The sequence below is a fragment of the Bos taurus genome, chromosome 15, assembly GCF_002263795.3.
Source record: "Bos taurus isolate L1 Dominette 01449 registration number 42190680 breed Hereford chromosome 15, ARS-UCD2.0, whole genome shotgun sequence".
Classification (NCBI taxonomy): Eukaryota; Metazoa; Chordata; class Mammalia; order Artiodactyla; family Bovidae; genus Bos; species Bos taurus.
The window spans coordinates 28,913,289-28,941,229 of NC_037342.1; the positions used below are offsets into that span (position 1 = coordinate 28,913,289).

The 27,941-nt window shown below is 41.3% G+C and overlaps 1 protein-coding gene across 3 annotated transcripts; it reads right to left on the reverse strand.

Moving 5' to 3' along the window:
- Positions 1 to 473: 473 nt before the first annotated feature.
- On the reverse strand, positions 474 to 27,604 carry MPZL3 (myelin protein zero like 3). 3 transcript variants are annotated; one of them, XM_059874744.1, is made up of 6 exons: positions 27,371 to 27,589; positions 14,064 to 14,204; positions 10,365 to 10,575; positions 7,926 to 8,091; positions 6,081 to 6,141; positions 474 to 3,310 (listed from the first exon to the last, which is right to left on the reverse strand). In XM_059874744.1, exons 1-6 carry the CDS (start codon positions 27,437 to 27,439, stop codon positions 3,284 to 3,286), a joined length of 675 nt encoding a protein of 224 aa, XP_059730727.1. In that variant the 5' UTR covers positions 27,440 to 27,589; the 3' UTR covers positions 474 to 3,283.
- Positions 27,605 to 27,941: the final 337 nt, after the last annotated feature.

Sequence of the window (27,941 nt, forward strand, 5' to 3'; positions counted from 1 at the left end):
CAAAGCTTCTTTGAATCAAGGTATCTTTTGCTTTCAAGTCACCACTTCAAAATAAGTGTTTTCAGTGTACACACCTTCAATCTTGCCTGCATTTGTTTGACTTACACATGGGCATACTTGTTTTTTGAAACTTGTTCTGTATTGTTTGACAAGTTGTTGAATGCTTGCTCTTCTCCAGGACTATGTCTCATGGTTCTTGAGAATGGGTATGCCGGTAAGCCAGCAACTGAGCAAATACCCACAATGTGGTCTATTTTAAACTACCAACATTTTAACAATTGTTAAAACTTCCTAAAAATTTAACAATCAGCTCTTAAGCCGTGAGCTGGCTCCAGCACACCTCTGAATCTATGTAGATTTTTGCTGGGGTACGGCTCAGAGATGAATGGTTACTGGGTGCCGAAAATCATAAACCACCTCCCTTCTCTTTCACATGATGGCTCTAGTCTTATATGTACACACACACCAAAAAGTAGCCAGAAAGTGCAAAGAAGTTTATTAACTATGATGTGGTAAAGATCTCAAGAGTTACAACATCTGTGCATATGACCCAATAGTGCATATCCTCCTACAAAAATTAACAAACAAGAAACAAAGTGAAATGCAGCAGGTAACAGTCCAACACTAGAGTCAAAAGGACGGAGTTGCCTCTTCTAGCAGCAAAGTTTTAATTGTGCAATTAAATGAGAGTCTTGTGCCACACATTATTGGTCTTCTTACAACTCCTGTTTGGAATCATAACCGAGTAACACACAAGAACATGCAGTCTCAGGATTTGGCCACCAGAATTTTTTCTAAACAAGGACATGAAACATTCCCTCGTGAAGCACAGAGCCCAGTTTAAGGGCTGCAGAGAATGTGCCCCCCAAGAAGCTTGAGGTACTAGGTCACATGGGAAACACAAAACATTTTATAAGTTCACATTTGGTAACAGAATTAAGAGCTCAATGCACAAAACTCATAAAAGCAATGTAGCCACAAGTAAAGACTTCAGCAGCCAAAAGAAAAATTCTGAAAGGCTTTTAACCCCCTCTGAAGGTTCAGAATTCAATTCCGTTTCTAGACAAGGCTGGTCTCCATAAAGTGTGATAAGAACTCATGGAGAAGCAAAATGAAAAAAATAAAAAGAGAGAGTAGCACCTTAGAAAATATTAAAACAGTAAGTTAAAAAAAAAAACACTTTATCTTCCTTTCATCCTTAAAAGGCAGGTATCCAAACACTGCTTTGTGCTTCTTTGAAGAAAAAAAAGAGCTGTAATTCAGACCCCAATAAAAGGGCTGAAGAAGGAGACTGAGAGCAACCTTAAGACTGTGATGTGACCACAAATCCAAGGAACAGACTAGTGGTCAACTTACTCTCCTACCCTGAAGGATTTCATCATTTGGTCACTTAAAAAGGAAGGAACTGATTCAAACCATGATCAAGGCTACAAAATAACATGGCCAGGCAGTCACACAGCACTATTTACCTAAATTGATAAACATATCCCGCTGGATGAATCCTTATAACATGCCCGAAAGGAAACTGCCAGAAAACTCAGTCAAAACTGGTCCTTTATTGAATGGGATATAACTTTCCCTGGATTCCTGTAACATCATCTCTTTCTCAAAGAATAAGGACCCACAAGAAGTCTATCTCACAACTAGATCTCTATCTTTTAAATGTCCTAGAGCCCAAATTATCTACTCTTGTTGCTCAAACTGTTTTCCTTTCTGCCTTGAGGTGTCAGACTAGACTGTCTCACTAGATTGGCCCCAGACAACCGCATACTTTACAAGTAGCCCAAGACTGTAAGACTTAACCACTGTAGATGCAGACGACAATCTTGCTTCTGCCTCTTCTTTCTTATATGATCAGAGGTAAATCATAACATCTATTAACTAATCAGACTTTCTCATTAATGGACTAGATTAACATAAAAGGCCAGGCCAAATCTATGAGACAGAATAACCTAAATTTTTAAAAATAGATCTTGGCAAAAAAGTATAAATGTGATTTTTGTACAGCATACAGTGCATTGTGCTATAATATGGAAACCTCCTGAGTCACTAGCAAAGAATCACAGAAAGGGGCTATCCTGTTAAAAGAATCAAATTATGAGACACATTTTTTGTCTCTCATAATTAAGAAGCAAATTCTATCCCTCTATTACAGAGGACTAGACAGTCAACCCTTCCTGATATGTCATACATATTTCTTAATGGCTTATAGAAAATCCCATGTAAATTAATATTTGAAATAATGTGGTTCAGTAGAATGGAGGAACTTGATAGAAGATATCGAGAGAACAGAAGAAGGAACTATAAGTTGTGTACACCCTCACTTCCTTATCTCAAATATTATGCAAAAAAGGATTTATAAATACCTTCTTTCACTCATATTTTCTGCATTTTAGAAGAAAATTTTTAAGAACAGCATAGGTTAAAAGAGATTTCATTGCAAATAACTGGTAAAGTTATTCTACTTATCCCCACTAAAAACCCTATGAAGAGTTTTTCTTGCCTCTGATCTGAAAGGTCAAGAAGGAAACCATAAACCACTCAGCTGTAAGAAAGTAAAATAACAAATTGCACCTAGTGAGAAAAAGAAGGGAACCCCTCCATCTCAGCATTTCTTAATTGTAAATTGTTGACACTTTAATACTTTAGAAACTCAGTCAAATAAACCACTGACTCCCAATCCCACCATCTCTAAAAAACTGGGGTTATACACTCCAAGCCTCCCAAACACAACTGATGATGAGATAATTAAACCAATGAGTATATGCTGTAGGCTAACTCACAGCTGAAAATATTCATGGAGCAAAAAACAAAGAATATCCCCAAAAAACATTTTGTCCAGGAGCACATCAGGAAGCTCTAAGATCCATTTCATTAAATACATACATACATATATGTGTATGTGTGTGTGTGTGTTTCAGCAGTGTGGCCAACATCTAGGATTCTCCCTCATAAAAACTGGAAGAAAACATGTAATACATTCAAGAGCAAAAACTAAACAAAAAGTTATCTACTTAGGAAAAGAATTCCTTCATTCAATTAGAGTATAAGTTATTAACAGGGGTAGTTATGAGTCTCTTCTGAGAGTTTTTGAACAGTTTATAAATACAAAAAGAATATTTCTTCAATAAATAAGTCACTCCTAAAGTCTTTACTGATGACTTCCAGGATTCTCCACCATTATTGTCCAAGCCAGCTCCACTTCTCTAGGAGGATTTAGCTGCCAGTGGAATGAAACATTTTCTGTTGTTAGGTGACTCTTCTTCAATCATGCAAACTTCCATCAATATGTCTCTTCATAGTCTGAATCCTGGAAAGGAAAGAATAGTAGTTGTGGTGTGTATATGAAGTACATGCCACAGTCAGAATTCAGGTAAAGACCATACGGAAGGGCCCCCCAAATGGAACTCAGCTAGGGACTTCATTAAGAGTAAAATGGCACTGACTCAATCCACCTAAATTTACTAAGTATTTCAAATTTAATATATCCAAACTCAGCTCCTGATCTTCTGCCTAAAACTTGTTCCAGCCACAGGCTTGTACATATTAGAAAATGGCAACTCTATTCTACCATTTGCTCAGGTCAAGAACTTTGGATTTATCCTTAACTTTTGTTCACAGACACATGCAACTCATCAAGAAGTCCTTCTGGCTTTACCTACAAACTATAACCAGAGAACAACCACTTCTCACCATCCCCACTACCACCGTCTTGGTCCAGATCAACACCCTTTTCCCTCATCTCCATTATTGCTAAAGTCTCCTAAATGGACTGTGTTTCTGTCATGGTCCCTCACCACCTGTTTTCAACACAGAAGCCAGAATGACATTTTTAGCACTTAAATCAGTTCAGCGTTCTCTTTGCAAAAACCTGCAGTGGATTCTGTTTCAGTAAGATTCAAAGTCTAGGTCATTACAGTCATGCAATGTTGTATAAGATATGACGTTATCTCTCTGAAGAAATGCTATTCTTTGCCTTGCTCTCTTCATTCCTGCCACACTGGTCTCCATGCTGTTCCTAGAACATGCCAATCATGGCCACTCCCCGGGGTCTTTGCGCCAACCATTTCCTCTGCCTAGAATAATGCTCCTCCATGGTAGCCATGTCTCTTGCTTCTTGTTTTAGATGTCTATTTAAATAGTGTCTCAATAAAGATGCCCCCAACCATCCTATTTTTTTTGGCCACAGCATGTGGCTTATGGGATCTTAGTTCTCCAACCAGGGATTGAACCTGGTCCACAACAGTGAAGGTGTCTAGTCCTAACCACTAGGACCACTAGGGAATTCCCCCAACCATCCTATTTAGTATCATACCCCCTTCTCTAGCCATTCCATCTCCTCTTCCTATTTTATTTTTTCTCTATAGCATGAAGCACTATCTGAGACACCATGGGAAATAGATGGGGAAACAGTGGAAACAGTGTCAGACTTTATTTTGGGGGGCTCCAAAATCACTCCAGATGGTGACTGCAGCCATGAAACTAAAAGACGCTTACTCCTTGGAAGATAAGTTATGTCCAACCTAGATAGCATATTCAAAAGCAGAGACATTACTTTGCCAAAAAAGGTCCGTCTAGTCAAGGCTATGGTTTTTCCTGTGGTCATGTATGGATGTGAGAGTTGGACTGTGAAGAAAGCTGAGCGCTGAAGAATTGATGCTTTTGAACTGTGGTGTTGGAGAGGACTCTTGAGAGTCCCTTGGACTGCAAGGAGATCCAACCAGTCCATTCTAAGGAGATCAGCCCTGGGATTTCTTTGGAAGGAATGATGCTAAAGCTGAAACTTCAGTACTTTGGCCACCTCATGCGAAGAGTTGACTCATTGGAAAAGACTCTGATGCTGGGAGGGATTGGGGGCAGGAGGAGAAGGGGACGACAGAGGATGAGATGGCTGGATGGCATCGCTGAGTTGATGGACGTGAGTCTGAGTGAACTCTGGGAGTTGGTGATGGACAGGGGGGCCTGGCATGCTGCGATTCATGGGGTCGCAAAGAGTCGGACACGACTGAGCAACTGAACTGAACTGAACTGAACATTTCAACTGTGTCCTGGAGGATGAGACATAACTAGCAATGTTGTGTAGTTTCAGGTGTACAGCAAAGTGATTCTTTTTCTTTTTAATTTTTACCTTATATTGGAATATAGTTGATTAACAATGCTGTATTAGTTTCAGAAAAATGATTCTTTTTCCTCTGTTTTTTAAGTTTTTATTCTATCTTGGAATATAGTTGATTAAAAATGTGTTAGTTTCAGGACATTAGCTTATTTTGTTTCATCAAAATATTCAAATCCCAAAGGGTTTTAATTAGATTTTATCCACTGGCGTTATCCACCTTTCTCTCATCAGAGAAGCCACTTATAATACGCAAGTACATGAGAGAAAGAGAAACAAAGAACACTGCGATGAGTAATTGGGCTGTAGTCATCTGGCCAAGTGCTGAGCTTAGCAGTAAGTACAAAGAAGGCTCCAGCTTAAACCCTGAAATGACAGGTATACTTCATATTAGATCATGAGTTGCTTTTGACCTGTTTCCAACAGTACTACATCAGAAAGCCTCTCCTCCTAGGATCCTGGGGCAGCCACGCAAGCCTACCAGTCACAGCAAGTGCTTTCCGCAATTTCAATCAAAACTCAAGCCTTCCAACATGGGTATTTCTTATGGACAAAACAATCAAGTCATCTAAATGGTGATATCACTCTAATTTCCTGGGAAAAACTGAGGCTCAGCAGAAAAGCTCAGTTCCACTGGCTTTAGGTTGAGCCAGTTCAGCCAGCTCTCCCACTATGACCTTAGCAACACAGGACACTCCTCTTTCAGGATGCTCCCTGTTAGTCAGCAGAGGCTGCCTACACAGTCCCCTTCCCTAACCTAAGGACACCACTTAGTGCCCACAAGACAGAAAATAAAATAGTGGTTAGAACTGGGAAGGGTCCCCTGAGACTAAAATGCTCTGGGCAAAGACCTTGGTTCATACTTTGCTGTAGACCTACCTGCATGTCCCCTGCTTCTCTGAGGACAAAGGATTACCTTAATTAAGCAGGAAAAGAAAGCATGAACAGTGAAATGGCATGGGCTTACCACACACTCGGCACAACGAACACAGAGCTTCGCCATGCAGTCATCCCCCTCCTGGTCAGTGCTGTAGAAAGAGGACAGACCAAATATGGACAGTCACCATCCTTGGTAGTGACTGTTAAGAGGACAAGTATTGAAGTCAGACGGGTGTGGTTTTAAATTCCAGTTCTGCCACTTACTAACAGGGTGACTGGGCAAATTATTTAAGCTCCAGGAGCCTGTTTCCTCATCTACAAAATGCACGTATTACCAGCTACACTTAAAGGATAGTGGTGAGGAGTATACGCAAAATAAGCACATGTAAATCATGGACCACAGTGCTTGGCACATAGTAAGTGCTCAATAAATAAGAGCTAGTGGCAACTGTTCATTTAGAAATATACTCAGCATCAATCATGTCTGGGCACTGTTCCTTGAGCTCATGATTTCCTGAGGGTGAAAGACCCATTAGAACGTAACAAGTATGTCACAATACAATGTGATAAATGTTTTCACAGAGTTAAAATCAAACTGTTGCAGCAGCAAAGGGGAGAGAGAGATTAGTTTACCCTGAAAGAGTCAGGGAAATTCAAGAGAAGGAGAAGCTGCAGCAGGGTCTTGGAAGATAAGGAAGAGTTTTCCAGGCAAACAAGGGAAGGAGGGAGGGGAATCCAGGTGAGAGGGAAAGCACATTGAAAAAAAATTTTTTTAATATCTAAATAGGGCTTCCTTGGTGGTCTAGTGGTTAAGAATCTGCCTTGCAATGCCAGGGACACCAGTTCAGTCCCTGGTCTGGGAAGATCCCACATGCTGTGAGGCAACTAGGCCCATGTGCTACAACTACTGAGCCTACGCTCTAGAGCCCATGCTCTGCAATAGCAGAAGCCACCACAGTGAGAAGCCCGTGCACCACCACTGGAGAGTAGCCCCCGCTGGCTGCAACTAGAGAAAGCCTGTGCACAGCAACAAAGACCCAGAGCAACCAAATAAATAAATAGTTATTTTTAAAGATCTAAATGAGTATACTGGGTTTGGAGAAGGAAACAGCTCACTGGAACCAATGAGAAGAAATAGCAAGAAACAATGTGGTTCAGGCTTAGATCATAAGGAGGTCTTATTAGACCATACTTAGAAATAGACATTTTAGTTATTTTTTACCAAGAGTTCTTTGCCTTGTGGGAGGCCACAGATTCCTTTAAAGGGGACTCTTACTCCCATTATATAAATGTGTACATGCATACACACACACAGAGAAAGATTTTAGACTCTCTCAAAGTCAGATTTTTCTCCCAAGGTTCCAAGCCCCTGAAATTGACAATGGAGAATCAACAGAGTTTTATGTAGACTTTTGCTACCTTTTTTTTTTTTTTTTTTAGTGGATTTGTTCTTAGGGAAAATACTGGATCACACCTGCTCACCTGCTTTTGATAATCAGAATCCAGTTAACCTCTTTGGAGCATTTGCTGACCAAGAATAGTGCTCGCTTATTTAAATTATGTTGCCCTCCATGGCTGTTCTACAGCCTCTCTCACTGCTCAGGCATTTCTGTCAGCTTGGTGCCAAAACAAGGAAAAGGAAAAAATAATTGACTTGGTGACCTCCTGTTCATTTGGAAAGAATTAGAGATTCATTTCAGAATTTACCCTCTGAACCACAGCACTGTACAATCTTATTTCCAAAAAAAAGAGACTAGGACCATGCTATTAACTCCTCTATCTCTTTCTCTCCAAATTAATATCCACAAATTTCCCTTTCAGCAGAACTGAGGTCAGCCTGGAAGAAAGGAAGGCATGGATGCAGAGGTCTGGTGCTGTCCAGAAAGCACGGCTCTGAAGAGGGTTGACGGCTCAGGACTGCAACTGGACTTACTCATCTGAAACCTCAATAGACGACTTCTTATAGCCAGACTTGCTCCTCTTCTTCAGCCCCGCAGACTTCCTTCCCATTCGCACCAGTAGCAGAATAACCACTACAGTTGAGGGAATGAAGACAAGAATGGAAAGAAGGGCCACAGAGGACAGCATCGTGCCAAAACCTGAAGGAGGAAAAGAGAAGGTAAAAGAGGATGTGCAAAGTGCTTCCTATGACATGAGATAGTCTTACTTTTGCTCCAGTTTCCTTCTGATTACAAAAGGAATGAATTCATGGTAGAAACACTAGAAAACACACAAAAATACAAAGGATTAAAATTTACCCATAATCTGGATACCTAGGATCAACATGTCAGTATCTATCTGTTCACTCTTCTTTCTAGGAGTATGTGTCTCTGTTTTATGTTTTGGGGTTTTGGCCACGAGGCAGGTGGGATCTTAGCTCCCCTGACAGGGATGGAAAACACACCCCCAGTGTTGGAAGATGAAGTCTTAACCACTGGACCACCAGGGTAATCCCCAGGAGTATGTGGGTATGAGTGGGAATACAGGGAGGAGACTATATGTTCAGAAGTGTAGACCATACTTTACATACTTTTTCTAACCTCTTTTTTATTTACTATATAAATATTTTCCATAAATATTCCATCCATGTGTGATTTTTTTCCATTTTATTTATTTTCTTCATTGGAGTATAATTGGTGGCTTCCTTGGTGATTCAGACAGTAAAGAGTCCACCTGCAGTCCAGGAGACTCGGGTTCAATCCCTGGGTTGGGAAGATCCCCTGGAGAAGGAAATGGCAACCTTCTCAAGTATTCCTGCCTGGAGAATCCCATGGACAGAGGAGACTGGCGGGCTACAGTCCATGGGGTCACAAAGAGTCAGATATGACTGACTAACACACACATGATTTCTTTACAATGGTGTGCTAGTTTCTGCTGTGCAACAGTGTGAATCAGCTGTGTGTCCGTATCTCCCTCCCCTCTGAGCCCCGCTCCCTCCTCCAGGCCATCAGTGCCGAACTGGGCTCCCTGTGCCCCACAGCACTTTCCCACTAGCTGTCTATTTTGCCCGTGGTGTGCGCGTGTGTCAACGCCACTCTTCCAGTTCACTCCACCCTCTCCTGCTCCCACTGTGTCCACAAAGTCCATTCTCCAAGTCTGCATCTCTTTTCCTGCCCTGCAAATAGCTTCATCAGTCCAACTGTGACTTTTTTTTAAGGGCTGCATGCCCTTCACTTCAGTCGTGTCCGACTCTGTGCAACCCCATAGATGGCAGCCCACCAGGCTCCCCCGTCTCTGGGATTCTCCAGGCAAGAACACTGGAGTGGTTTGCCATTTCCTTCTCCAATGCATGAAAGTGAAAAGTGAAAGTGAAGTCGCTCAGTCATGTCCGACTCCTAGCGACCCCATGGACTGCAGCCCACCAGGCTCCTCCATCCATGGGATTTTCCAGGCAAGAGTACTGGAGTGGGGTGCCATTGCCTTCTCCAAAGGGCTGCATAGTATTCTGCATATTGAATAATTTATTGAATTAATCAGCTAACGCTGGATATTCAAGTTGTTTCCAATTTTTGAATCTATCAGTTATGTAGCGATGATCATCCTTGTATATAAACGTTCATACTTAGCCCTATTTTTTAAAACAGTTTAAAATGGAATTGCTGGATCAAAGGATATATAATTTTAAGGTATCTGATTTATACTATCAAACAGTCTGCCAGAAAAACTATACCAGTATCTACCCCCACCAGCAGTATGAATGTGCCCATATCTTTTAAATCTATGAGTTGTCCTAAAAAAATAAAGAGAAAGGGAAGGGGGAAAGAGACAGAGACATACAGAAAGATTTGAGAAATGACAAAGTAGCTATAATGAACCATAATGCAGGTCTCTATCTCTAAATCTTTGGTTCAAATCCAAATAAGGACTAGAATGACCACTCAATAGTCACCAGGGAATGGTGGAAGAAAAAAGGTCAGTCCTTATCCCACTCATGTTTCACACCGAATGCAAACAGCTGCTCTTTGCAACAGAAAAGAAATGTGCAGCCTCCATATTTAAAGGAGGTACCCTTTCAAGACTCAGGCAAAAACACAGTCTCATAACTGAGGGTATGAACATATTAGGGAAACCAGAATGACATGTTTCACACAGATAGCAACCCTCCATTTACTCAGGGGTTTCATTACATTCCACAAGACTCTGGTCACCTGAAATGAAAATTTAAAGAAGAATCATGGTGAAACTGACGATATTTGGGGAAAAAAAAAGCTTTAGTTTGCAAAATAAAGAACTCATCTTCAAAGACAATTCAAGATGGCAGAATGTTCTGATAAAGATAAGGTAAGTTCTGCTTATCACTGATCTCTCCACAAACCACCACAGAAGTCCCAGAGCACTCACTGCAGCACAAGGTTGGTAGCAGTTAGCTTACCCCGTTCTGTGACTGTCAGCTCTGTCGCCGGAATATTATGGTGCACGTCCGGGGGGTTTTTCACAGCACAGCTGAATGTCCCATTGTCCTTCATGGTAGGATTGCTTATGCTTATGGATGCATCCCCTTTGTACACATCTCCAACCCAGGATATCCGATCCCGAAAAGTGCCCGCTGTGGTTGGGTACTGGAAAGACTGATAATGAAAAATCTAGGAAAGCAACACCATGAGAAAAAAAAAAAGAGTTAATATGGACAATGCAATGAAATGTAAATCTAAGTAGGTCCAAAATAAAATACAAATGTATAATGGGTTTTCCCAGTTGGACAATTTTTTCTTACACTTTGTTCACTTCTGTACTATAGGTTAAAAAGACAGGTTTATGAAACTTGTCCCCAAAATAGTCCTAATGAAAGAATCCAAAGATTCTGATTCTCAAACCTCTTCTCCCCAAAGTACTAAAGTAGTAGGTCTCAATTAGGGGCAATTTTACCCTCAAGACATTTGGCACCATCTGGAGATATTGTTTGTTGTACTACTGGTATCTGGAGGGTAAAGGCCAGGGGATATTGCTGAAAATCCTACAGTGCATAGGCTAGCCCCACACAACAAAGAATTATCTGCATCAAAGTGCCAATAGTGCCAAAGTCGATAAATCCTATCCTAAAGCAGCACCTACTATCATATGGTACTTCATAGGGTGCGATCAATCTCTACACATTCACTCATCTGACCTTCACAACAACACTGAACTATCCATGGGGCAGACGGGGAAACAAGGCCAAAAACAGAAAATTAAGTGAGTTACTCAAAGGCACACAACGAATAAGTGGGAACAGAGAGATTTTTCATTTATCCTCAAAATCACCAAGAGACTATAACATAAGCCTCTCTCAAGTCATCTATCTTGGAAATTAATAAAACCCCAAGTCAGATGTGTGATTTGTACTCAATGAATATACACTGAATTAAAACAACACTGCTTCAGATTGGTAATCACATACCTAATCGCCAAAAAACACCTCATTACACCTGATGGTAGGTTGGGCAGGCCCTACAATACAATATCATCTTTCTCTCTTTTGCAAGACTCTAGCCTTTCCTCATTCTTTTCTTACTTGGTATCCTCCCCACTTAGGAGCCCAGGCTTTTACAAACTGCATTGCCCAATTTTGAAAAGCAATTTCCCAGAGAGGACACTAAATCACTTCCTGGTTCAGGCATTCATTCAATGAATACTTGTTGCACACCTACTACATGCCCTTAGTCACTGTGTTTAGCAAAATGATACAGTGGGATTAGGGCAGGAATTTACCAGCTAGTGGGAAATACAGATATTAGTAAACAATATCTGTTTACTAATTGATTTACACAGCTGGAACACTCTTTGAGTGTTCCAAAGAGGGAGGTAAAGAATACCTATCACAGATTATCAGCATCAGCATAAAAGGGTTTAAAACTCCTTATTGACAAAACAATTTTTGTTCAGAAAACAAAGATCATGGCATCCGGTCCCATCACTTCATGGCAAATAGATGGAGAAACAGTGAAAACAGTGGCAGACTATTTGGGGGGTTCCAAAATCACTGCAGATGGTGATTGCAGCCATGAAATTAAAAGACACTTACTCCTTGGAAGAAAAATTATGACCAACTTAGACAGCATATTAAAAAGCAGAGACATTACTTTGCCAACAAAGGTCATAGTCAAGGCTATGGTTTTTCCAGTAGTCATGTATAGATGTGAGAGTTGGACTATAAAGAAAGCTGAGTGCTGAAGAATTGATGCTTTTGAACTATGGTGTTGGAGAAGACTCTTGAGAGTCCCTTGGACTGCAAGGAGATCCAACCAGTCCATCCTAAAGGAGATTAGTCCTGAGTGTTCATTGGAAGGACTGATGCTGAAGCTGAAACTCCAATACTTTGGCCACCTGATGAGAAGAGCTGACTCATTTGAAAAGACACTGATGCTGGGAAAGATTGAAGGCAAGAGGAGAAGGGGACGACAGAGGATGAGATGGTTGGATGGCATCACCGACTCAGTGGACATGAGTTTGAGTAAACTCTGGGAGTTGGTAATGGACAGGGAGGCCTGGTGTGCTGCAGTCCATGGGGTCGCAAAGAGTTGGACACGACTGAGTGACTGAACTGAACTGACTGACAAAACAAAGCCTACTGTGAATCTTCAAGATTAATCTAACCTGTAAATTTCCAGTTAAACTAGTGATATTCAAATCCTGTTATCTGATTAGTTTGATAGAATCCTGACTGAGCACATAACTGCAACATAGCATAATGCAAACTTTAAGGGTCCAATAATTACAGCTTGGGTGTGTTTGCTGATTTCCTGACTAGCCTCACAAAAAGCAGCATCATATGAGAACTGCTGTTTGCATTTCAGGTTTCTACCCCTAGAAAATCCCCATTGTTTATTCTGTCCTACTTTTGGCCAAGGAAGAAGAGTCATATAAAGCCAGCCATAGTTTCCTGCCCACTCAAAATAAAGTGACCTATTTTAAGTCTAAAGAAAAAGGGACTGCAAATACAGCCTTGCTTCCCTCACTGGAGCCACCGTCACTACAACACCCTACCGGGACACCTACTGTAGCTACTGGGAGATGCTACCTGGCATTCAATAATGGCTCCTAAAACAAAATCCAAAGCTTACACATTAAAATCAAAGAGAAAGTACTTCCAGTGAAGGAAATAGGATAACAAATGAAGGATACTTTCAAAAACACAATCTTACATACCGCTATGACATTCACATTCTTAATAAAATGTATCCTGACCTAGGATGTTGCTGAAAGCATACGGAGAAAGTATTTTTTAATAGCATTGCAATCTTCAATTAGACATCCACAATGGATTTGAGCCATAAACGTGTTTTATATGTCTGATTAAAATATATTGCTTCTAATATTTCAAGACCAAATGTCACCAACAGCATCTGTCATCAACATAAGGTGCCACCACTTCCTTCAAAGGGAGCTATGTAAATCAATGCAGATGTTTATACACTGGAGAAGATGCCAAGATAAATCTACACAGTACCGATATGCAAACAGATACACCCACAGAGATGACCTCACATGACAGGAAATGAGCAGTATTAAGTGAAAGGATGTCTAAGACTGGGACCTGTAGAATTTTTCTATCCAACAGCCTGGAGGTACCCTTTTTGTACAACAAATCTGAAACTCAAGCTATGAAGCCAAGCAAAATGAAACAACAAAGGGGAAACAAAATTAAACCACATTTCCTCTGAGTTTCTGACTGGTTTTTTCCTATAGCATATTTGCAAGATTCTTATGTAGAAGAAAAAGCCCTCCATGACCAAAAATGGCTGTCATACAGAGTAGAAGCTCATCTCCTTCTATTTAATAGAAGCTCATCTTCTATTTGAAGATGAGAAGGCCTAAAGTATGCCTGTGACTTAGAATAAAAGGGTTCCAGAGTTGCTGACAACAGAAAGCTCAAGGAAAGAGCCTTAAAGTATACACTTACTGGGATTTCCCTGGTGGTCTAGTAGTTAAGAATCCACCTTGCAATGCAGGGGACGTGGGTTCTATCCCTGGTTGGGAAACTAAGACCCCACGTGCTGTGAGGCAACTAAGACCACGTGCCACAACTAAAGAGCCCATGTGAGTCAACACAGCCAAATAAATGAATGCTGTAAAAATTAAAGTGTACACTTACTGATTCTGTGCGACTGCTGCTCGGAGGCCGGTATGTCCAGTCTATGGTGAGTTTGTCTGTGATAGAAGAGGATGACTTGAAGGTGCATCTCAACTTGATATTTTCTCCAACATAACCCCGGACGTGGGCATCCGCTTTAATCTCCAGGGAAAAGATGACATAAACACCTAATCAAAGCAAGCCCAAACTTTAAAAATGTGTGCATTGGATGGAATACATAGATGTAAGTGAACAACACAGAAGCAGTAGGTATCATTTTTAGGTCTCTCATCAAAAAGCCATGGGAATAAACATCTTCTCAGGCAGGCCCAAAAGGATAGGGAGTAGATATCTACATTAATTAACAGTGGGGTGGTGGTTCATCATTTTACGAAATGAAGTCATAGAATGAAAGTCTGGGTAAAAATTTTAAACCTGGTCATACCAGCATTTTTCCAATAGACTTGTGGTTAAATTAATGATAATGAAGCATGTCAGCCCACAGAAGGCTAAAAGGCAATGCCACCCACTCCCTTGACACACTTACACTGCAGGAGTATGACAACTATTGTATCTGAGGGATTTACCCCAAATACAGTTCAGCTGTTAACCTAAAGCTATCACTGTCCCAACCACCAGCAGAAATAAGAATTGGAATTTTTTTCAAAGAATTTTATAAATCTACCTCAAGGTTCTATCTGGTTTTGTTGTTTTTCCCTTTCTTAAAGCCGGTTAATGAAATAGATGGGGAAACAGTGGAAACAGTGTCAGACTTTATTTTTCTGGGCTCCAAAATCACTGCAGATGGTGACTACAGCCATGAAATTAAAAGACACTTACTCCTTGGAAGAAAAGTTATGACCAACCTAGATAGCATATTCAAAAGCAGAGACATTACTTTGCCAAAAAAGGTCCGTCTAGTCAAGGCTATGGTTTTTCCTGTGGTCATGTATGGATGTGAGAGTTGGACTGTGAAGAAAGCTGAGCGCTGAAGAATTGATGCTTTTGAACTGTGGTGTTGGAGAAGACTCTTGAGAGTCCCTTGGACTGCAAGGAGAACCAACTAGTCCATTCTAAGGAGATCAGCCCTGGGTATTCTTTGGAAGGAATGATGCTAAAGCTGAAACTCCAGTTCTTTGGCCACCTCATACGAAGAGTTGACTCATTGGAAAAGACTCTGATGCTGGGAGGGATTGGGGACAGGAGGAGAAGGGGACGACAGAGGATGAGATGGCTAGATGGCATCACTGACTCGATGGACGTGAGTTTGAGTGAACTCTGGGAGATGGTGATGGACAGGGAGGCCTGGAGTGCTGCGATTCATGGGGTCAAAAGAGTTGGACACAACTGAGCGACTGATCTGAATCTGAATGAATCACATATCCATTAAAAGTAAATCAGGGGCAGGAAAAAGTTTACTAAATTTGCAATTTAATGCATTTTTTTTTTTGGCTTGGTAAGGTTCTTTTTATTTTTTTTTATTGGAGGATAATTGCTTTACAATGTTGTGTTCATTTCTGCTGCACGACAACATGATTCAGCTGTGAGTATACATGTATCCCCTCCCCCTTGCGCCTCCTCCCACCCCATCCCCCATCTCATCTCTCTAGGTCATTACAGAGCTTAGTATTCCTTGCTGTACAGCTGCTTCCCACTAGCTATCTACTTTACGCATGGTAGCGTATATATGTCAGTGTCACTCATGTCAATTTGTCCCATCCTCTCCTTCCCCCGCCGTGTCCGCAAGTCCATTCTCTGCGTCACTATTTCTGCCCTGCAAATCTGTTCATCAATACCATTTTTCTAGATTCCAAATATATGTTAATATACGATATTTTTTTCTCTTTCTGACTTACCTCACTCTGCATGGCAGCCTCTAGGCAATTTAATGCATTTTAAAATGTAAAAATAAGATATGATTTTAAAACTCTCTAGAGACTTCCTCTGTCCAAAACCACCACCATAGATCCAACTCTGAAACTCTGTCTCCCCTAAAAGAGTTGGCACTTTCTTTGGACAATTCCCTCTACTTTCAGAGAACAGTAGTAGAAATTTCTCTCCCACTAGGGAGCCAGTTTTTAGGAAAGTAAGCCACTAGCAGTTCATTTTTCCTGCTTCCTTCTCCACCACAATGAGCTATGATTCATATGGCAGGCCAAAGGCAGAGAGAGCTGCAAGGTTTCAAAAGAGAACAAACCCACACACCATCCTGAAAACCAGCAGTCCCTCTGGTTGAGACAGTATACAAATCCCAGCCCTATCAATTGCTGACTCTGTGGTCTTCATACTTGATTTCTTCAGCTTCTCGTTCTGGTAGGAATGAGAATAATAACACTTACCTTAGTAGGTAACTGTGAGAAATGTTTGAATTAAAACAGGTGCCACACTAAGAACCCTACCTAACCCAGAGTAAGTGATCAATGCGCATTAGCTAGCTTCATCCTTACTGCCAACTCTTTAGTTCTATCCTTAACCACCTCAGAAATGCAGAGGATACCACCCTAATGCCAGAAAGTGAAGAGGAACTAAAGAGCCTCTTGATGAGGGTGAAAGAGAAGAGTTGAAAAGGATGACTTAATACTAAATATTCAAAAAACTAAGACCACGGCATCTGGTCCCATCACTTAATGGCAAACAGATGGGGGGAAAATGGAAACAGTGACAGACTTTATTTTCTTGGCTTCCAAAATCACTAAGGACAGTGACTTCAGCCATGAAATTAAAAGATACCTGTTCCTTGGAAGAAAAACTATGATAAACCTAGACACCATACTAAAAAGCAGAGACATCCCTTTGCAACAAAGATCCATATAGTCAATGCTATGGTTTATCTAGTAGTCACGTAGGGATGTGAGAGTTGGACCAAAAAGAAGGCCTAGAGGAAAAAAAAAAAAAAGACTCAGCACCGAAGAGTTGATGCTTTTGAACTGTGGTTCTGTAGAAGGCTCTTGAGAGTCCCTTGGACAGTAAGGAGATCAAACCAGTAAATCCTAAAGGAAATCAACCCTGAATATTCATTGGATGGACTGATGCTGAAGCTCCAATACTTTGGCCACCTGATATGAGGAGCTGACTCATTGCATGAGCCCCCGGTGCTGGGAAAGACTGAGGACAGGAGGAGAAGGGGGTGACAGAGAATGAGATGGTTGGATGGCATCATCAATTCAATGGACATGAATTTGAGCAAACTCCAGGAGATGGTGAAGGACAGGGAAGCTTGGCATGCTGCAGTCCATGGGTTGCAAAGAGTCAGACACAACTTAGCAACTGAACTGAACTGAACTTGGGCTCTCAACCTTTCTTATCACAGACATACTTATGAGTCATCCATTCCACCGCCTTTACCTCTGCTGCTTTTAATCACGTTTCTCTCTCCTCTCTGGACAATCCAGTCTGTTCACATTCCTCTTAAAAGGAGGAGACCAAGACTAAGCTCACAAGACCAAGACTAAGCCCATCCCCAAAATGAGGACTATTTTTGGCTCATCTAAAACATCCTGACTTTGCCATGCTAAACTTGTCATTCCTCCCATGCCTTTGCAAATGCTGCTACTTTGTCTGGAAAGACTTGATCCTTCAAAACCTAGTCGCTCCTAAGCCCTCACTCCTGATCCAAGATACAGGGTCTCTGTACTAAAGATGCAGCTCTAAAAACTGGAAAGCAGAAATAAATAATAAACGGATAATCTACATTCTCCTCATATCCTTTATATATTTGGATTGGCCAAAAAGGTCACTCGGGTTTTACATAAGAACTTATGGAAAAACCCAAACAAACTTTTTGACCAGCCCACTATCTTTATCTTAAAACATAAGAATACCAGAGAGATTTTAAAGTTGGGATTTAGAATTAGACAGACTTGAACTTGAGTTCTAGCCCAGCTACTTTCTGCCTATGAAATCTTGATTATAGTTACCTAACCTGTTCCAGACTCAACTTTCTCACTCTAAGTGGGAATAATAAAAAAGACCTACTTCACTGAGTCACTGGGAGGATCTAATAAGATTAAAGAAGGTAACACATAAAATGTTTAGCATAGAACCCGAAATTGAAACTTCCAATAAATGCTATTATCATTAAAATGAACACCACGAAGATTCAAAAACCTTCAGGAATTTTCTATTGGGCTATAACATAAAATCTAAATAGTGCCAATCTGGCCTCCTTCTGCTACTGTACCCACTACCCATCCCATTCCCTTCACTATGCCCAAAATGTCCTACCATTTCCCAAATTTACTATATCCTTCATGCCACTGTGACTTTCGTTGACTATGTCTTTGTCTAGAATGCTCTCCCCATCCCTACCAAACCTGCCTGGGTTGTTCCCACAACACCACATCCCCCACACCCTTCAAAACTCAGCTCAAATATCAGCTCCCTTACAATGCCCTCCCAAGTTCTCTGATGCAGTTTATTATTTTTTTCAATTTTCACATAATATTTAGCATATAGTGCTACTCAAGCATACATACCACTGTCTGTACTCAATTTGTAAAGATAATTTCCTCCATTAAATAGAAGTAACTTAAGGGCAAAATTCAGAGGAAGAGAAGCAAAGAGAGACTGAGAGAAAGAGGTGGACAGGTCACCAAAGTTCTCATATAGCAACCAAGTGTGCTTATTAGTCCCTCACTCTCCTCCTTTCCCATTTTTATAGTATTTTCAACATTTTTAAGCCTCCTAGACACCTATCTTTCCTTTGCACTGATTCAGGAAAAACAGCCTAAATGACCACGTCTAGACTATAGCTGGTATCTACTGAAGGAGAAAAATCACACCGTTGCACAAATAGTTACCATAAGAAACTCATGAATTCCATCACAGCTAAGCCTTTAATGAGGCAAGATGACTTTTTTTTTTAATTATCTAGATTTTTTTTTTTTTTTTTTTGCCACACTGCACAGCATGTGGGATCTTAGTTCCCTGACCAGGGATCAAACACACACTCCCTGCCCAGAGTCTTAAGCACTGGACCACCAGGGAAGTCCCAAGTTATGACGACTCTTTCACCAGCCTTGGTCAGCTCCTCTGACTCCTCAAACTTTGCCATTATCTTTTATCCCCTGTACAACCTATAAACACCTCATTCTCAAAAGAAAACATCTCTCTTCTTCAAGAAACTTGAAGCAGTACAAACTGCTTAGTCACACACCTTCCTGTGTCTGTACCCATGCCTACCTCCAATCTGAAAGGGTGTGGTGTCCCTTTTTCTATGCAAGGTCAAGCCCTTCTTCTCTGCCTGAATTCCTCCCTTCCAAGCCCTGCTCCAGAAAAAAAACAAACAAAAACAAAAACCCTCTCAATATCTTCAGCTTACCCCTTTCAAGAAGGGCGGTCTCTTCCCTCAGCCTCTAAAAACATAGGAGTCTCTCTCATCTATATAAACAAATATATAACTATTGTTACAGTATTACAGTTTCCTTAACCCTGTCATACTATTCGTTACCAACCACTGCCCTCTCTTTCCTAAGCCAAGTTTGTGCAAGAGTTCTCTACATCTAACATCTCCCTTTCTTTCCTGCCTATCCACTCCTGGACCCCTACAGCACAACCTGGACTCCACTACCACTTTTAATAAAAGGTAGTATTGTCTTAAACCTGAAAAATCCAAGGGATCAAAACTGACTTTTCTCTCCTGACTTTACTGGCTCCCTCTGCAAGAGTGACCATTTGCTCCATGATCTTCTCTGTCTCAAAGTTTCCAGAATGATACTCTCATTCATTCACTCATTCTTCAAACATAGATTTATTGAGCATCTGTTTTGTGCCACCCTCTGAGTTTGAGATTAAATGTGAGCAAAATACATATACTCCCTGTTTTGGAGTTTAAAATGCAGCAGAAGGGGACTTCCCTGGTGGTCCAATGGCTACAACTCCACACTCTGGGGTTTGATCCCTGATTGCCCCACTCCAGTACTTCTGCCTGGAAAATCCCATGGACAGAGGAGCCTGGTAGGCTGCAGTCCATGGGGTCTCTAAGAGTCAGACACGACTGAGCAAGTTCACTTTCACTTTCACTTTCATGCATTGGAGAAGGAAATGGCAACCCACTCCAGTGTTCTTGCCTGGAGAATCTCAGGGACGGGGGAGCCTGGTGGGCTACCATCTATGGGGTCGCACAGAGTCAGACATGACTTAAGCGACTTAGCAGCTGCAGCAGCAGGAAACTAGATCCCACGAGCTGCAACAAAACATCTCACATGCCACAACTAAGACCAAGTATAGCCAAATAAACAAATATTTTTTTAATGTAGAAGTTCAATATACTAATCAAATAATCATAAAGACAAATGTATAATTACAAACTCTGATAAGCACTACATGGAAAAGACAAAGAGAGTGCTATGAGAACTATATCAGTTTGACAGGGGAGTAGGGAGTGGTTAATGAAAGTTTCCCTGAAAAGGAAAATTAATTTTGGGTTGAGTTCTGAAGGAAGGGTAACAACGTGAGGAGACTGGGAGCATTCCAGGCAGAGAATTCTGCATATGCAAAGGTCCTGTGCCAGAAAGAGGACAGTCAGTCAGGGAACAGAAAGAAAAGCAGAATGGCAACAACACAAAAGCACAAGAGAGAAGAATGAGACGTGACTAGGAGGTAAACTGAAACCAGATTAGGCAGGACGTTAGAGATTTGGGTCCTTATTCTCCGAGTAATGGGAAGTCGTGCTTTCAAAGTGGAAAATACTTAAGTATGGGACGGAGTGAGAAGGGGCATGATGAAGTTTGCATTTTTAAAACATCACTCTAGGGAAGACACTTAGAGTGAGCCAAGAGTATATATAAAGAAATAACCTAAGAAGCTACTTAAATAGTCAAAGGGGGAAATAAGGAAAGCTTGAACTAACTTGGTGGCAGTGGACATGGAGAGAACTCAGAAGACAACAGTACTTACAACGTAAAACCAGCAAGAGCTGGTGACAGGTCATATGTGAAATGTTTGGGGAAGAGAAATGTCAAGGGTAACTCCCAAGTTTATGTCTTGGTGATACCATTCACTGACACAGGGAAGACTAGAAAAGTACCAGGCTCGGCAGGATAGAAAATGAGTTTGATTTTGGATAAGTTTAAGGTGACTTTGAGATATCCAAGGGATAATATCAGGGGCTGGGGGTGGGGAGGCAGTTGATTTAGGGCAGGGGTCAGCAAACTATGGACCATGGGCCAAATCTAGCCCACATCAAGCTTTTTTTAATCATCAATTTGCTTTATTTATTAGGATTGCAAAATGGTTATATTCTATACTATTCTCTACATTCTTTTTTAAAAACTTTTATTGTTGATTTACAATGTTGTGCTAGTTTCTGCTGTACAGCAAAGCAAATCAGTTATACGTATCAGATCAGATCAGATCAGATCAGTTGCTCAGTCGTGTCCAACTCTTTGCGTCCCCATGAATCGCAGCACGCCAGGCCTCCCTGTCCATCACCAACTCCCAGAGTTCACTCAGACTCACGTCCATCGAGTCAGTGATGCCATCCAGCCATCTCATCCTCTGTCGTCCCCTTCTCCTCCTGCCCCCAATCCCTCCCAGCATCAGAGTCTTCTCCAATGAGTCAACTCTTCGCATGAGGTGGCCAAAGTACTGGAGTTTCAGCTTTAGCATCATTCCTTCCAAAGAACACCCAGGGCTGATCTCCTTAGAATGGACTGGTTGGATCTCCTTGCAGGTATTTATTTTTTTAGATTCTTTTCCCACATAGGTCATTACAGAATATTTATTAGATTTCCCCGTGATACCCAGTAGGTCCTTATTAGTTATCTATTTTATATATAGTAGTGTGTATCATAACATCTTTTTATAGATAAATTTTTATTCAAACACAACCAGCTCCATTTATTTATGTATTGTGTAGGGATCCCTTTGTGCTACTCCAACAAAATTGAATAGTTGCAACAGAGATTATATAGCCTACAAAGCCTAAAATACTACCTGGCCCTTTACAAAAGTTTGCCAATCCTGGTTTATACCAAAGAAGAAATATGGATTAAAGCTATAAAATCAGAATCTCATTAGTCTCCCTCCAACCAAATCTCCACACTGTGTTACATATACATACACACGTACACACTCCACTTCTCTGAGAGTTTCTATCAAATTTCTTTCTAAGGCTCCTTTTTTCCTACCCCATCTCTTAAACATTGGTGTTGCTCAGAGTTCACCCTGAGCCCATGGTCCTGCTTTCAACATGTTCTCTTTAGACAACCTTATCCAGTTTTACAGATTTCACAACCACAAATGATTCCCCAAAGTATGTCGCCTGCCATGACCTGCCTCTGAGTGTCCAACTATTACAGGATATACTCACTTGACTATCACCACCACAGGACTCTAACCTGAAGGTAGTGAACTCTTGTTTGTTACGAGCTCAATACCCATTCCTTTCCTCATCTCCTTTCCTCACGATACCCAGATTTTCTCAGGATATCCACCTTTCCCACATAGCCCAAGAGCTTGCAGGCCTCTGTCAATGTCCAGGCAGGAAACAGAAGGCAGAGTCAGCTAAGACTTTAAAAAGTGTATGGGCCACTTTTCAGAGGGACTTTTCTCAGGGTCAGGGTCAGGTCTAACTCTTATCCGTCTTTCTCAGGGTCAGATCCCCAACGAAGGCACAAAGTCGTTACCACTCCAGTCCTGAGGGGCAAAGAGAGGAAATGGTGTTACTGCAGCCTGGTAAGAGGTGGATGTGTGGCCCATTTGACAGAAGCTGTAGCCACAGTAGAACACAGCCACTATCAACCATGGCACCATGACAGGGAGGGAGTATGGAAGAAAAATGTCTTTCTCCTCCTGCCTTCCAATCTCCTGCCAATGCCTCCCATTGACCAAATCTAATTGGAAGCCAAAGGACGGGAGCCTGGATGATGTAGTTTATAGGTTAGCTTTCCGGGGAGTAGGAAAAACAGAGAAGAAAAGTGAATGGATTTGGTGAGAGAACAGCAAATTAAGAATAAATAGACCCTACTTACTCCCAGCTTCCCTGGTGGCTCAGAGGTTAAACGTCTGCCTGCAATGTGGGAAACCTGGGTTCAATCCCTCGGTTGGGAAGATCCCGTGGAGAAGGAAATGGCAACCCACTCTAGTATTCTTGCCTGGAGAATCCCATGGATGGAGGAGCCTGGTGGGCTACAGTCCACAGGGTCGCAAAGAGTCGGACACGACTGAGCTACTTAACTTTCACTTTTCACTTTAACTTTCACTCCCAGCTCTGGATGGTGCCTCAGACTGGCCTAAACCAATCATTACATCCAGAGGTGTGCTGGTGAAAAACTAAAAATAGAAAACCCAAGTGTGTAGGGTTTCACAATTTCTGTGGTACAGATACTCCCACCATGGCCATTTTCAAGCTACAAATGGCAAAGTCTGTGAATGCGAGTTAGGAAGACACATGCATGATCAACTCTTGAAAGCCAGTAGGAACTAGATCCAGCACACCATCCTCCTGACCACAGAGATATACCTGGGGTCAACATGGCATTTAGGTTAATCTAATCAAATTTGTTTGGAAAATTACTTAATACCGCCATCCCCTGTTTATGTTTCTATGTCTGGAATTTTTCCTTACTCTCTTTCTCTATTGTTGTTGTGTTAGTAGCTCAGTCCTGTCCAACTCTTTGTGATCCCGTGGACTGTAGCCCACCAGGTTCCTCTGTCCATGGGGTAGCCAGTCCCTTCTCCAGGGGATCTTCCCAACCCAGGGAGCAAACCTGGGTCTCCTGCATTGCAGACAGATTCTTTACCATTTGAGCCACCAGGGAAGCTCCATTTTCTATTCTTCAAGACCTAACTCTTATCTGTCTTTTAAGATTTAATTTTTGAGACATCTCCAGTAAGTCTTCCCTGTATCATCTTAGCAGATTAAGGGCACCTCCTCTGTGATGTCATGGTTTCTAGTGCATTTTGCTTAGTACTAGATTCTAAAATAATCTGTTGACTTGTCTGTCTGATTCAATAGATCCTAAACTCATCCAAATGGAACCTAGCATATTATGGATGCTCAGTAATATTTATTCAATGGAAAAAACCAAGAGTTTCCCTTTACAAAATGAAAATTGCTATAAAGTAAGCATAAAAATGACAAGTTCTGAGCAAATTTTGATTACTGAATTATAGTAAGCACACCTTCAATAAAACTACCTACTAGAAACTTTCTTCTTTATAGAAACTCCATTTCCATGAACATAATTTTGCCACAAAGCGATCAATATGTAAAGTCACTTTCAGTTCAGTTCAGTCATTCAGTCGTGTCCAACTCTTTGTGACCCCATGAATTGCAGCACGCCAGGCCTTACTGAACTTTAAACACTAGATAAGCAGGTCTTCAATGTATAGTTACAGAAAAGTAACCATCTTATCCATGGTGAACTAAACAAACCTACACTAACATTGGTTCCCCTGGAGGAGAAGGGAGAAAGCCTGAAAGGAGGCATGAGGAAAGTTTCTGGAAAGTCAGTAACAACCTGCATCCTGATTTTGGCTCTGGTTAGCTAACCAGGCATGCTCAGTTTCTCAAAATTCACTAAGCTGTACACTTATGACAAGGGCACTTTCCTCTACATGTTTTACTGAAATTAAAAGTATTCTAAAATCACTGGATATAAAATAATTCATCTCTTCCACTCAAAAAAAAAAAGAGAAAAAAAACATCCATCCAAAGTTACATTCATTCAGAAACTTTCACCCTAGGCCTAATGTGCTAATGGATATTTATCTTTTCCCCAGAAAGAAAAGGGTTTTCCAGGTGGTACTAGTGGTAAAGAAATTGCCTGCCAGTGCAGGAGACATGAGATGCTGATTCAATCTCTGGGTCGGGAAGATCCCCAGGAGGAAGGCGTGGCAATCCACTCCAGTATTCTTGCCTGGAAAATCCCATGGAGAGGAGCCTGGCATGCTACAGTCCATAGGATTCCAGAGTCGGACATGACTGAAGTGACTTAGGACACATGCAGAGGGAAAAGCATTTTGCCAGGTAAAAATAGCCAACAGAAGTAATATATAAATTAAAAAATTTTTTTAATCTGGGAAGAAAACAAGAAAATCATATTTAAGCATACGTAATTTTATACATGGAAGAAATGGGGAGAAATTATAAAACTCCCAATTTTATACACCCAATTTTCCAAAATACAAATCTGTCAAACTTTGATTCATAAAATTGTACACTTAGATGGAAAAGAGAAAAGTGTAAGCTCTAGGAGTCTTAATCCACTGGTTCTACATATTTGGGCTTCCTTGGTGGCTCAGACAGTAAAGAATCCGCCTGCCAAGCAGGAGACTTCTGTTCAGTCTCTGGGTCGGGAAGATGCACTGGAGAAGGAAATGGCAACCCACTCCAGTATTCTTGCCTGGAGAATCCCATAGACAGAGGAGCCTGGTAGGCTATTAACAGTCCATGGGGTCGCAAACAGTCGAACACGACTAAGCAACTAAACATCAACAACAAAAATATGAAAAGGCAAGGCAGATAACTTGGAATGAAACCAAAGTCTATTACCTAATAGACTCAAAAGTAAGACCTCCCAAAAATAGATGAACCTTGAAAACACACTAAGTGAAAAAAAAAAAACCTAGTTACAAAAGAACACATATTGTACAAGTCCAATTCTATGAAATATCCAGAATAGGCAACCACAGCAGTAGAAAATAAATTGGTGTTTGCCAGGACCAGAGGAGTGGGAAGAATAAGGCATGACTATTAATGACTATGCAGTTTCTCTTTGAGATGATGCAAATGTTATAAAACTGTCGTAATAATTGCACAACTGTAAACAATACACTTTATTTTTCTTTTTTGGCTGCACTGCACAGCATGCAGAATCTTAGTTCCCTATTGTGCTCGTGCTTAGTCGTGTTCGACCCTTTGTGATCCTATGGGCTTTAGCCCACCAGGCTCCTCTGTCCATGGGATTTTCCAGACAAGAATACTGGAGTGGGGTGCCATTTCCTCCTCCAAGGGATCTTCCCAACCCAGGGATAGAACTTGAGCCTTGCGTCTCCTGCACTGCAGGTAGATTCTTTAGCACTGAACCACCACCAGAGACCAAACCCCTGCCACCTGCAGTGGAAGCAAGGAATCCTAACCACTGGACCATCCCCAAATTCCCTGAATGGTACACTTTAAATAGGTAAATCATTTGGCACATGAACTATATTCAATATATCTGTTTTGGTTTTTCTTTTGCTTTTCAAGGCAAAAGATAAATCAACAAGTATATACAGATCATAAACTCAACTTTGAACACTTGGATTTTTTTGGCCTGCTGAATTGATGGATGTTTTTTAATGTGAAATGACTTCAAGTTTGTGAGATCACCCACTATTTCTAGAATTTTTTTTTTCAATAGGGTAATATTTGAACATTTGTGTGAGAGAGAAAGAGGGAGACAGGAAACCAGGATTATTTAGAGTGACAGCAATTCAGCCTAAATAGTATATTGCAAAATAATTTAGCTGAAAAGCTGGGAAGGATCAGGGAGTGTCCTGGCGGCATAAATACTAGTCATCATCAAATAAATAAAAACTCCCTAGCCCTACCTGCTGAGACTTACAACACCTGAAGCCTTTATGTCAAAGGTCCTCTTCAGAAATTCCCACAGGGAAATTTTTTACAAAGTTAACAATTCACTCTAATGCTAGCTCTACTAACATATGATTTCCTGAGGAAGACAAACACATACATACACAAAAATCCAGGAAATAATTGCACCCTAGATGAAGGTAATTAGGTTGACTGAAATTTATGCAACTTGAAAACTGAATGAAAGCAAAACTTATCCAAATTTTAATATTATGTCATAGAGTGAATATTAACTGATGTTTAGTTAAAATTTTAACAGAATTGACATTCCCTACCTTCCATTTAAAAAAAAGAAACTGTTATTAAAATACTAAAGCAGTTGCTTTTCCTCAACAAATGCATCACTATCACGAGATCAAAGCACATCCTTTCTGCGGCTAACAAATGTTTTACTTCCTTGGCCCTGACAATCTCTTACAAAAAATAAAATTGCCAACAATCATGAATTTACTTTCCCAAAATTACTGGGACAAACTGCTGAAGACTAGAACTGTTCTCTCCTAAGCAGAAGATAAGGCCCACAAAACCACAGCCGAGTCAACCGTTGATAACTCATCACAAGATAATGCCAGGTGCCCCCAAAATCAGTGCCCTCCGTGTTTCTATCAAGTCGCGCCCTCGCCCCAATACAAGAGTCACGCAAGGTGGTCGAGCTCTCAGGGGCTCGGGAAAACACTGACAAGCAACCGACCCCCTGCTCAGTGGGTGGTAATTCCGAGAACATCCCCCGCCACGGCCTCCCGCTTACTTCCTTCCTTCCCAGAAGCTCAGTGGGGGCTTTCCTCAGACCCCCCACCGGAACCGGAAAAGCGACCATCTTCCCCGAACCCCCGGCCGGAAGTGTAAGTCGAGCCCGCCGCCGGCTCACTCACCCTGGAAGAACAAGACACCCAGCAGTGGGCACAGAGCGCAGCCACGGCTTCCAGGAACCCCGCTCTGCTGCATCCCGACAGGTCTCCAGAAGTTTGCACACCTTGTTTACGGCTCCCGATAACCACACAGGTAACACCGGAAGTGACGCTTGGGCGGGAGGCCGCGAGAAGACCTAAAATGGCGATTTAAGTTGCCATAGCAACGTGGCTTCTTTCCAGAGCCACACCTGGACTTGCTCACTTCCAGTCAGAGACGCTTAACTCTCAAGTAGGAGTTCATTATTCTCTTTTACTCGAAATGAAGTCGGACAGGCTTTGGAGAATTGACTTTTGTAATGGAATTCTGCAGGACTTTATCGTCTTGATCCTCTGACTCTAAGCCAGAAATCCTTTAACTCCTTACAGATTATTTTATTGAATGCTTTCGGAATAGATTTCTATGCATTT

Coding starts and splice junctions, on each gene's coding strand:
- MPZL3 (XM_059874744.1), bottom strand. CDS start 27,439: ATGGTCGCTTTTCCGGTTCCGGTGGGGGGTCTGAGGAAAGCCCCCACT. Junction 10,576..14,063: donor GCAGCAGTCGCACAGAATCA/GTAAGTGTACAC, acceptor TTGCTTTCCTAG/ATTTTTCATTATCAGTCTTT. Junction 8,092..10,364: donor GCTGACAGTCACAGAACGGG/GTAAGCTAACTG, acceptor TTCCTCCTTCAG/GTTTTGGCACGATGCTGTCC.